This window comes from Sus scrofa, chromosome 9, assembly GCF_054392235.1.
Source record: "Sus scrofa isolate SSC_HxYL_T2T_F1_AM1 chromosome 9, Sscrofa_HxYL_maternal_Yorkshire_Landrace_v2.0, whole genome shotgun sequence".
NCBI classification, from domain to species: Eukaryota; Metazoa; Chordata; class Mammalia; order Artiodactyla; family Suidae; genus Sus; species Sus scrofa.
In genome coordinates, this window is record NC_139391.1 from 11,422,084 (window position 1) to 11,434,088 (window position 12,005).

At 41.5% G+C, this 12,005-nt stretch overlaps 1 protein-coding gene across 29 annotated transcripts in view; it reads right to left on the bottom strand.

Moving 5' to 3' along the window:
* The window catches only part of LOC100524885 (glycerophosphodiester phosphodiesterase domain-containing protein 4-like), a 116,687-nt gene that overhangs the window by 62,418 nt on the left and 42,264 nt on the right, over positions 1-12,005 (bottom strand). For 5 of the 29 annotated variants that reach the window (XR_014814742.1, XM_084975325.1, XM_084975330.1 and 2 more), the window contains 7 exons: positions 10,733-10,826; positions 7,773-7,832; positions 3,901-3,999; positions 3,737-3,830; positions 2,855-2,932; positions 1,960-2,105; positions 1,476-1,558 (listed from right to left, as the gene is read on the bottom strand). Coding sequence is in view for 25 of the 29 variants with exons in the window: in XM_084975325.1 (XP_084831451.1) it covers positions 1,476-1,558; positions 1,960-2,105; positions 2,855-2,932; positions 3,737-3,830; positions 3,901-3,999; positions 7,773-7,832; positions 10,733-10,826 (654 nt within the window). In the remaining 4 variants the exon portion in view is untranslated. Of the gene's footprint in view, positions 1-1,475; positions 1,559-1,959; positions 2,106-2,854; positions 2,933-3,736; positions 3,878-3,900; positions 4,000-7,772; positions 7,833-10,732; positions 10,827-12,005 lie in introns of all 29 variants that reach the window. The other 24 variants (XR_014814743.1, XM_084975332.1, XM_084975333.1 and 21 more) reach the window with 11 other exon arrangements.

Genomic DNA, 12,005 nt, shown 5'->3' on the forward strand with positions numbered 1-12,005 from the left:
AACTTACTACAAAGTGACAGTTATCAAACAAGAATGGTAAATACAAACATCAAAAGAACAGAGGGCCCAGAAACAAACCCTCATATATATATGAATTTAACAAGGCCATTCAACAGGGAAAAGACAATCTTTTCCACAGATGGTGCTGGAAAAACTAGATGGTCACATGAAAAGAATGAAACTGGATCCTTACCCAATACCATATGCAAAAAATAATTCAACATGGATCAAGATGTAAAGGTAAAAAATAAAATATTAAAACTCTTAGAAGAACATATAAGGGGAAAATCCTGACATTGGATTTGACAATGATTTTTTTTTGTTATGACAACAAAGGCAGAGGCAAAAACAAACAAAAAATTAGACAAATTGGCTTTAAGAAAATTAAAATTAAAGACTTTTATGCAACCACAAGTCTATTCTCCAAATCATGGACTTGCAGAATAGACTTGTGGTTGCTGGTGGGGAGGAGGGAGTGGGATGGGTGGGGAGCTTGGGGTTAACAGATGCAGACTATTGCCTTTGTAATGGATTCACAATGAGATCCTGCTGTGAAGCACTGGGAACTATGTCTGGTCACTTATGATGGAGCAGGACAATGTGAGAAATAAGAATCTATACATGTATGTGTAAAAGGGTCACCATGCTGTACAATAGAAAACTGAATGAACACTGTAAACCAGATATAATGGAAAAAAATAAAAATCATGATATTAAAAAAAAATTTTAATGACAGCCCAAAGTGGCAACCTGAAAACCGGAAGAAAATATTTTCCAATCATATATGTGATCAGGGATTAATATCGAGATTCTTTATACAGAGAAGCTTCTAAATCTAAAGTACATAAAAACAAACAACCCAATTCCTCTTTCTCCATCTCTGCTGGTAAAATTGTATTTTTCCTTTAAGGACCAACCCAAACACAATTCTGAGCACAGAGATCTTTTTCAGACTAGGAGATGGCCTCTTCCTCCTCCACTGAGGTTCCACTGCATTTGACTTACTCTTCTCTGGGAGGCACTCACCGCAAATGGTCTTACACTGGGTTTGTTTGTAAACATGCCATGTCTCCTTCACTGCCTGGGAGCAGCTCTTAGGCAGGACTCGATCTCACTCATCTGCTCCTAACCCACACTCAGAAGAGGGATTTACAGCAGGTATACAATAGGTGCCCAGGGAACACTGGTTCAATAGGTTGCTAAGGGAGGGCGTGGGGATAAGTGGTAAGCAGGTTTGCAATGCGGCCGGGACAAATTTGAATGGTGTGTGAGGCTCCACAGAGGGTATCTGATCATACAGGGGTCAGATGCATGGCTCGTAAAGGAGAAGTGGTTCGTGTGTGTGTGCTGTGTGCAGATGCACGTGTGAACACCAGGAAACTCCCCAGGACTTGCCCTCCCTATAAATGGGGCCAGGCTGGAGTCTTCCTTGGTATTGGTCTGTTCTCCTCCCACCCTGGCCCCTGCTTTCCTACCTTATGTGTACATCACTCTCCAGCCCGAAGGCACCTTCTTCAACAGCTTTCTCAAAGGACATCATGGTATTCTCAGGCCCCAGCTGTGGAAGAAAAGGACAGGAGGCCCTTAATCTCAGAGTCCGTTCTGCCAACATCCCTTTTAGGGTAGAGAGGGAGCCCAGTAACAAAAGGACTTTAGCAAGCAGAGTCTGGCTCCCTTGGCTCTTTTTTCAAAGAGCCTGCCTCCATTCTTCTCTACCCAAATTGATTTGGGGATTCTGCTCATCTGAGGCAATGTCACTGGGCACAATAAAGAGAAAGGAGTGAGAATGAGGTGCTCTGGGTTCAAGGCCAACCTCTACCTTTACCTCCTTATTACTGTTATCCTAGGTGAAACCCTTTACTTCTAGAGGGGTTCCTATGGTTCTCATATGCCCTTCTCTCGACCATACATGTACCACGCACACCTGTACCCACCCACATGCATCATGCTCAGACCTACCATGGGTGCACCTCTATGTCCAAAGAAGCTCGGCTTGGGTCCCAATTTATCCTTCTCTTGAATGCAGGGAGAATGATTCCCCCAGGGCACCACATAGAGACATAAAAGGATAAGGAAAAAAGGCAATACAACAGCCACTTGTAGAGCTGAAAAAGTTGGAAGGAGGGGAAACTGACCAAAAAAGGAAAAGAGGTATAGAGAACCATTCCAAGCAAGTAACTACCCCCAAGCAACAGTTAGTAAATAGTACGTGAGTTCAACGAATCTGTGGACTCACTTATTTAGTCTCAACTTCTTTACAATTTACTCTGTCACATCCTCACATTCTTTCAGTGATTTGAAAGTAAAGGACTATAAAATATGTGTTATTATTAACTCAAAATTATTCACAAATGCAAATTTACGAGGCAAAAAACTGTACAGGAGTTGGGAAGGAAAGGAAGGAGAGAGAATGGTAAGGCAGCCTTCTCAGAAGGAGTAGTTTGGCTAGTTCTGAGAAAGCCTGCAAGCCCTTACGATTAGCCTAAGATGCTGCTATAGTTCAGGCAGCGAGAAAAAGGACATTAATTGAAAAGAAATCTGAGTTCAAAGCCAGACTTTACCCCTTTCTAATTGTGTAACGAAGGGCATGTTACATAACCTCTCTGGGTCTTCATTTCCTTCTTTCTGAAAAATGGACCTATCTTGCTCTTAACATTTGCCTCACAGAGCTGCCGTGACAGCGCTGACTAATCATAGCTCCTTGATAAACAGGAGGAATTTCTCTTTCCCCTTCATGTCTCTAAAACAGACACACACACACACTTGCCATTTTAGACCTGTGAGGATTTTACCCATTTGTACACTTAAAAATTACCGCCTATGTCACTCTCAAATCTAGATCTCCAGCTCTAACCTCTCAACTTTGTGATCATATTACACATCTTATTTCTTCTTCTTTCGTTACTTGTCATCTTGTATCTTCTGATTTTAGCTAAAATTTAGAAAATGAAAAGAGTTTATTATTGTCCCCTTTAAGTTCCTGCACCCAGAAACATTTCCTAACATTCACCTTCCACCTACACACACACAGGGGTACAAACACATGATGCAACACGTCTTTTCCTTGCCTGCATCCTCACACAAGTCAGGAAGCCAGCATTATTTGTTTAACCATAGTCCAAAAAGGGAGACATAGGTAAAAGAAGATCCTACTGCTCTCTCACTCCACTCTCAAAACAGTTTGGTGTACAGCTCGATTCTTATTTGGTTCAGTGGTATTAGGGCAAAGACTGGAGAGGAAACCAGTGGCAGAGGAAGGCATTTCTTCTGCTGCTGCAGGTCCCCAGATGTGACGGGACTCGAGGGGGCCTGCTTTAAAGTACTATGATGTAGCTGGGGATATCTGCACCTGGTTCTTGAGTAGAAAATAATAACATTTAAATACAATATTTAAAGAACTGTGACTTCTATCATCCCTTGTCAAATAAAATTAAAACTGCCTCCACCCTCTTGCCAACCACTCCAATCCATTTCGAGACAGTCAATGTGTAACAACGGACAGAGAATTCTCTTTTGGTAGGAGAATCCCTCATGAGAGGAAGGACTGCTTGGTCAGGGGAATGCTATGCCGGGCCATGCAGGGTTGTGAGTCTGACCAGAAGGAGCGTGTCCGAGCAACAAGCTACATGAATTTCAGGGTGGTATTGCGCTGGCTATCTACCACGCTTGTTGTGCTGAGTAAAGTAGGGAAGCCAGAGCTGAAAGGATCAGGCAAGGTTCCACCCACGTGACATACCTTCTCCTTCCAAATGGATCACGTAGAAGGCCACAGGCCAGGCGACCATAACCATCATAGATATGCTGCCCAGGTGTATGTAGGGAGCGAAGACCTTGGGGGAAGCCAAAAGTCAGGCTGAGCATACCTGGACAGACAGGGCTAGAACAAAGGATGATGCTTACCTGCAGGGACAGCCCAATGGTGAGCCACCTCTCTTTCCAGTAAGTGAATAGGAGCCAGAAAAAAAACGAGCATATTCCAACCACTAGCAGAATCAGGATCTGAGAAAACAAAATGAATATCCTGACTTCCAGGCACTAGGCTTGAATCAGAACTGTCCTTGGAAAGCTCATATCTCCACAATCTCGGGGACCTCGTTTCCTCATCCTTTTCATCTAGCCATCCTTCAACATTATATGGATCTAATCATTTACCTTCATTGCTGCCAAGCCTTTGTTGTGCAGCATGGCTGGAGAAAAACTACATAGCAACTTGGTCTGATGCCTTTACTAATTTATCATCTCCACCTCAGCTGGTCCCTCAACACTGTTTGGCATATCTCACTCAGTTTCAAAAATGGCCATCACAAATACTCACTACTTTCTATATACAACTCAGGTAAATAGTATTTTGTAGCCATCTTTTGCTCTACGTTTTCCCCAACAGATTATAAGCTTCGTGAGCTCGAGGACAGTACATGGTTATGATCACATTCTTGCTGCCTTGTAGAATGTCTGAAACTTAGTAGGCGTCTAGTAAATATTTTCTGAGCAGATGAAAAAAAATCTGCTGGCCAGAAAACCATATATTATTCATAAAGAAAGAACACTGAGACCAAGAAGACATAACTTGTTCCCTTTCAAGTGGATAGTTTTCCTACATCTGTGTTGCCCTCTTGACAGTGCTTGGTTCCTCCCTTCCATAATTATGAATCTCTTAAGGCAACTAAACCCATATTCAACTTCACAAAATAACTACAAGCCTTGCTGTCTTCAATGGGTAATTTATCTAACTTTTAAGGAAGAAACATTTCTGACCTTTAACAAATTCTTTCGGAGAATAGAAAAAGAGGGAACACTTTCTAACCTGTCTTTTGAAGCCAACAAAACATTGATACTCAAACTCAACAAAGTCTGAGTGTTAACTTTGTAATACTCAACAAAGTTTGAGTATTCTTGACATTACAATAAAGAAAAAGGACAGGCCAATCTCTCTTACACATGGATACATATAAATGCAAAAAGCTTAAATAACTTAAATAAGCAAACCAAAAGCAATGCAACAGATATGCTTAAGAATCATGAGATTCTGTGATCTTAAGCTAATGATTGAAAGGATACAGGCAATTATAAGGTATAGATAAAGCATTCTCTCTTGTTTTATCAGAGAAATCTGATCCTGTCAAATGCAGCTGCTCATTAAAAGGTCCTTCCGTTATTGTATTAGGATACATTTTGGTTTGGGATTTAAAATGTGAGGTGTGTTTTGAGCAAAGTATGTGGAAACATTGCTTCACACCAGGAATCTTTTGGGTTAAGGCACATCCTTTTCTTATATATCCCATTAATTACATAACTCCTGCCAGCCATTTCTCCAACCCTGCAAATCTGTATATTCCAGGTTTATTTAAAGTAAGCAACCCAGATAGGCCAGGTTACATCCTGTTAGACATTTTCATAGATAAGGCCCTCTATTACATTTTGGCTAATCAATATCTTTAGTATGTTTATCAGGAGGTTGGATTATTGGCATATGTATAAAGAGTTTTGACTGAGGTCATTCATTGCTCTCTGAGCCTGCCTGGATAGACGGGAATACACTACAGGCCTGGTGCTCACCCTTTCCCTCCAGGTTTATTCTTTATACATTGAAACTCCAAGCCCTAAAGAAACTCCCTTAACAGGGAGATTGGAAGACTGAGGGTTTAAAGGCTCACTAACGTCAGTCATTTTCCAAGGGGATGTCAACTCTTCTCATACCCAGCTCCAGCACCTCTCACTGACCACAGACTCACAACTGGAGTTAGATCCCAGAATGCCTCAAGAGATGAGGCTTTGTTAAATTTACTGACAAAGCACTGTAGAATATGTGTGGGAATAATTCCAAGGGTGTTAGACATGGAGAAAAGAACATAATTTTATTTATTTGTTTGCTTTTTAGGGCTGTACCCAAGGCATATGGAAGTTCTCAGGCTAGGAGTTGAGCAGAAGCTACAACTGCCAGCCTGTGCCACAGCCATAGCAACACAGGATCCAGAGTCTGTGACCTACACCACAGCTCAAGTCAATGCCGGATCTTTAATCCACTAAGTGAGGCCAGGAATTGAAACCACATCCTCATGGATACTGGTCAGATTCATTTCTGCTGAGCCACAACGGGAACTCCAGAACAGAACTTAGATCAGCCTGAACTGATTGATGTGTGTGCACTTCCCAGAGACTCTGAATTCAATATACCAGAATCCAGGTATTTTGCATCTGAAAGTGGTTCTAATTGTTGTTTGGTTATCTGAAACCTTGGCTCAATAGTAGCCTATGCTTAATAAACCTGCGATGTCACCAATTCATTGGTATCACTTGGAAGAAAGAATCCAGTGATTTATTGAGAAAGGTCTGTGGAGTGCTATCACCTATGAGCAGCTAACCCGTTCCATGGCGTGTTCTACGGGAGGTCTCAGAGGACAGGGAAAAACACATGGGTGAGGAAAGGTCAGCATCCTTCACAAGTACAGCAGTGGCCATCCTTTACCCCTGGATGAAGGTGACTGATGCTGCTGCTGAACCTGGATTCCTGATTGGAAAGGCAACGATGAAATCCTGCTGTGGCAGAGGCTAAGGAGCAGTGCTCACCCCCAGAGGCAAGGCAATCACGATTTCTCTAACAGGCACAAACCTGGAATGGTCATCAGAATGATTTCACCCACAGGGGTTCGTGGTAGTGACTAACTGCTCGTGGTGTTCCAACCCTAAAGCCCGTGATGATCACAGTAAGGGCTGGACGTTCGATCTTCAATGTCCTCTTCCTCCGTAAGATCTCGTGGATCCACTTCCATCTATTTTTAACTCTTAAGATTAATTTTCAGTTCATGCTTCCCATTTGAGTAAGAGAAAATCTAAGGGGAGCACTCAGAGATTCAGACATGTTCCTGGATTTCAGGTAAACACAAGGAATAGTATCAAAACCAGGCCTGAAAAAGTATAAACAGCAAGAGGCTGTGGCTGAAGATGCTCCAGGCCAGGGCAGAACAAAACACGAAATGCTGGAAATGTGCTGCGTGCCCACAGATGTTGGGACAATGATGCCTGCTTCCTGGGACCAGATACGTATCCTCTGAGAGAAACCATGCTTCCTGTAAGTGTAAAGGGCTCCAAACTAAGGGAGAGTGAAAAAGACCTCAAAAGAGAAATTTCAGGGATTGACTCCAAGAGAGGTGCAGTCCAGGTTCTCAGCAGCAGGGTCTCTGAAAATACACATAGCAAAGTCCATGCGGTAAAGAGCCAACGATGGTGCATTTACTTGGTCCTGATGGAACCAACCCCCCCTTGTGGGACAGTGTTCCTTTATCCTACCTCTCCTTCCCCTGAGCTCTGCTCTCATGAAAGAAAGGAGAAAGGACAATTATACTCTTTCTACCACTGCAGGTTTCCTGGCCTTGATTATGTGAAAACAGCGGAAGGGTAAAGTCTCATAAAGTTGGAGTTTGGTGTAATACAATGAACTGAAATTTTAAATGACTGAAATGAGAATCTTCTGACTCAAGAGGACTGGGAAAACAAGGGAGCATGGCTCAGATTTTATGGGGATGGGAAGAACAGAATCACCAAATGAATTTAACAGGGAGTGGTAAGGAAAAATAAAGTCTGGGTTCAGCTTCATCAGTAAGTCAGTTTCATCTGTTAGAAATTAATGATTTCAGTTAAAACAGTGTAAGTAGATCTTTTTTTTTTATAAGGGGAACAATGAAGGAAAGGTAATTATGTACTGCAACACTGAGTGCCAAAGAAGCACATTCCGTCCTGGCCTAAGGTCTCCTATGAAGATTCTGAGGTCCTACCTTATGACACCAGTGCAGGGAGAGTTCTCGCCCTTCCCAACACAACAAAAGTCCAAGTGCCTGAAAAAAAAAAAAAAAAAAAGACAAAGAAAAAGTGGGTTATTTTGAAATCGCCATATTCCTACCCAAAGCACTGTTCTGGAACTCAGAATTCCTTTTACAGTCCGGCATTACATTCACGTCCCGCTACATCTGCACCTTTCATCATTTGGGAATTTGCCTGCTGTTCCTCTGCCTGGCAAGTTTTCCCTCCCCATGCCATCAACCCTTTAAAGGTAGTTCAAATGTCACTTGCTACTTGTAATGTTCACCAGGAACCTAGAAAGAAGTTACTATCTTCTTTAGAATTCTGTACCAATCACCACACTGAAATCCTTCTCGAGTTCCTACCAGTTTCCTTTCCCTGGGATGGAGCTTATTCCTGGAATTACTCAGAGCCACTAGGGAGAGAACAGGGGTCAGGGACAGCCCTTCCAAGGGTCATTTAAAAGTTATTTCTTGAGGAACCAGTGCCATTATTACAACTGTTAACCACTGTTGCTAACATTGGCATTAGTCAATAAATCTTTTTTTATCATTTATTTATATATATATATATATATATTTTTCTACTGTACAGTGTGGTGACCCAGTTACACTTACATGTATACATTCTTTTTTCTCACATTACATGTTCCATCATAAGTGACCAGACAGAGTTCCCAGTGCTACACAGCAGGATCCCATAAATCTTAACTAGATTGGAATCCAAATTTGGATCAAATCCAAATCTAGTTACCAAGTCAGCGTGGAAATGGAGACTGAAAACTGGAGTCTTCAGATGCTTAGGGTATTAGTGATAATTTGAATGTACATAAGGCACTCATCTGTTTCATAAAATTAATTTTATGTATGTGATTGTACTGGTACTTTACCGAGCCCTATAAAATACCATTTTATTAAATATTATAATCTCACTTCAAAGAAAAGAAACCACGGCTTAGGAGAGTTATATCACTTGACTAAAATTACCACGTAAGCTAAAGATAAAGCATAAATAGGATCCGGGTCTCTTCTGTTGGTGCCACTGTACCCCAAAAAGAAGTAGGACAGACTAGAAAGTCTGTTATAATAATTGCTTATTGCACACTGGAACTCATTCCCACCTTAGAAGTTAACCGTACCATTTGGTAGTTATTGTGTATGAGTGCAGTGCAATTCAGTGGCCAGATTCTTTCCCTAGACACATCTTTCACTTGCATTTCCTCACTAAAAATAAATTTCTAAGTAGTCTCCGTCTAAAGCCATCTTCTATGGTGCAACTCTGGAATGATTAACCTAACTAGGAATCTGACTTATGCCAATTGTCTTAGCCTACTTTTCAGGTCTGCCAACATCTTTTGCAAGCCTATATCTGAGCCACGTTCCCTAACATTCTTTGTTAAGTCTTATATGCTAACAGTACTGATTCTTCCAGCTTATCTAGTCATGCCCCACATTTTTCTGTCTTGCTGACTTGGTCATAATGTTCTCACAGTCTGGAACTTCTTCCCCATCCCGATAAACATACGTTCAATTCCAAGTGCTATCTCCTCTAAGAAGCCTCACTTAATTCTCTTGGCTAGAAGTCACCTCTTTCTTCTCAAAACCCATACAAAATGTTATTTAGGCTTCTTTAATGACAATTACAATATGCTGTGTGTGTTGGGGTTTTTTGCCACCCCATGGCATGCAAAAGTTCCCAGGCCAGGGACTGAACCTGTGCCACAGTAGTGACTCAAACCACAGCAGTGACAACAGTGGACCCTTAACCCACTAGGCCACCAGGGAACTCCTTGTGTTAGTTGTTTCTTAGACTTAGTTCCCTATCTAAACTGATTGAATTAAGGGCTATTGTAACTTTGTATCTCATACCTATCTCTTTGAAGTACCCTGCATGAAAACTGCATCGTCTTGTTGATTTCTGTATCCTCAGTACTTATCACTCATATAATGACCAATATATGCTTCCAAAAGAAAAACTAATGCAAATGTCAAGTGATGTGGGATTGGGTTCTTATTCATTAGATGAGAAATCAGTGGGGACAGGGAATCAGGAAATCAAAGAGATATATACACACAGACACACACACATATATATGGGCACTGAAAAACTCCAGTTACCTAAAAGTTAGTCTCCTATAAGCTGTCCACTTCTGCAGACTCCTTTATTTCTTGGCCTGAATTTTTCACACCACAGGACAGTACTATGTTAGGTAATAGAGGCAGGGTCACTGCTGCCTAAAGACTTTTGCTAAAATGTACTTTGCATCTGTACTAGGGGACTAGCATTTGCACATGAGAATGATGTTAACACAGCAGCTAATCTGATGGCGCAGAAAGACTCAAGAGATGGGCTACAAAACAAGTAGTTCAATGTGTAGAGGTACCACCAGGTGAAGCTGCGAGTGTCTAAAATGACGATCTTGACTGAACCAGAAAATAAGCCATGATACAAGGGAAGAGAAGAAGGATGTTCCCGTTGCAGTGTAGTGGAAATGAGTCTGAGTAGTGACCATGAGGTTGAGGGTTCGATCCCTGGCCTCACTCAGTGGATTAAGGATCTGGCATTGCCATGAGCTGTGGTGTAGGTCGCAGATATGGCTCAGATCTGGCGTGGCTGTGGCTGTGGTGTAGGCTGGCAGCTGTAGCTCCAATTCAGCCTTTATCCTGGGAACCTCCATACGCTGCAGGTGTGCTCCTAAAAAAGAAAAAAAAAAGGGTCAAAGTAGTAAGACACATCCTATAATAGCAAAAGCTGTTCTTCCCTCCATCCATCCCTCGTACCTAATATGCAAGTGGCTGATGTAAACTGTAATTCTGCTAAGTGTGATCTGAGGTTCTGAGGGCTCCCAGTGCCAATTAGGAACCATATCACTGATAGAACCTCACGTGTGAGGATACTCAGGAAGGGAATAAGAAAAATGGGAAAAATTACTCACCAACAGCAATGACATGTAGATAGCCAGGATCCAAAATAAACTCAGCAAGACAAGGGACCAGAAGAACCAGACTCCTGTACCTAGAAAAACGACCCTGCAAAAATGTGTTTCAATTCTTAATATACAGTAGAAATTAGGAGCATCCATGTCAAAGATCAGGGACGAGACTGGACTAGATGAGGCATAAGAAAATAGAGGCAGGAGTTCCTTTTGTGGCTCAGTGGAAATGAATCTTACCAGTCCATGAGGATGTGGGTTCGATCCCTGGCCTCGCTCAATGGATTAAGGATCCGGCATTGCTGTGAGCTGTGGTGTAGGTCACAGATGCAGCTCAGATCCTGTGTGACTGTGGCTGTGCCCACCAGTTGTACCTCCAATTTGACCCCTAGCCTGGGAACTTCCGTATTCCTCATGCTTCAGGTGCAGCCCTAAAAAGAAAAAAAAAAAAAAAAGACAGAGAAAAGAAGAGGCGTATAAGAAGTGAAACAATTTGGGAACAGATGTGTGAAAACCTTTGGGGATATTTAGTTGAGAAGTTTTAACTTTGTTCTGCAGATGAGAGAGTACTTTAAGGGCTTCTATACAAATTGCATGGATTTTAAAAGTTAATTAGGATACATCCTCAAAAATTATGTACCCTTTAAAAGATAACATAATACAGAAATTATGGAATGCCAAAAGAGAATAAGCCATCCGTAAGTTCACTGCCTTCATAAAACTAAGACTTCCCATTTTGGCAGGTTCCTTGTTCATATGAATATATTTTCTCACATAACAGCAAGCCACCATATTAATTTCTCTGTTCTGTGTAAGAGATTTGGGGCCTTTAAAAACACTTCTGTGAGTTCCCTGGTGGATGAGTGGGTTAAGGATCTGGTGTTGTCACTGCTGAGGCTTGGGTTCAATCCCTGGCCCGGGACCTTCCACATGTCTCATGTGCGGCCAAAAAAAAAAAAACCCCAAAAACAAAATAAGACGACAAAAAAAAAAAAAACCCATTTCTGGTCTTTTCTGTTTCCATAGTAGTTTATGAGGGAAAACTTAAATCTACTTGCTAAGTGTAACAGTTACTACTTATCTAAATACTGTATGTCAAAGAATCTAGACTCTTCATTTCAAGATAGCAGAAATTACTTCCTCTCCACAGAATACTTAGAACAATTTTATTCTAATGATACAAAATATAGATTAGTGAACATATAACCACATTAAATATAAGAGGAAATTGTCTTTGATCAGGGGCTAGAAGACACACCAAGAGAAAGAAAGAGGC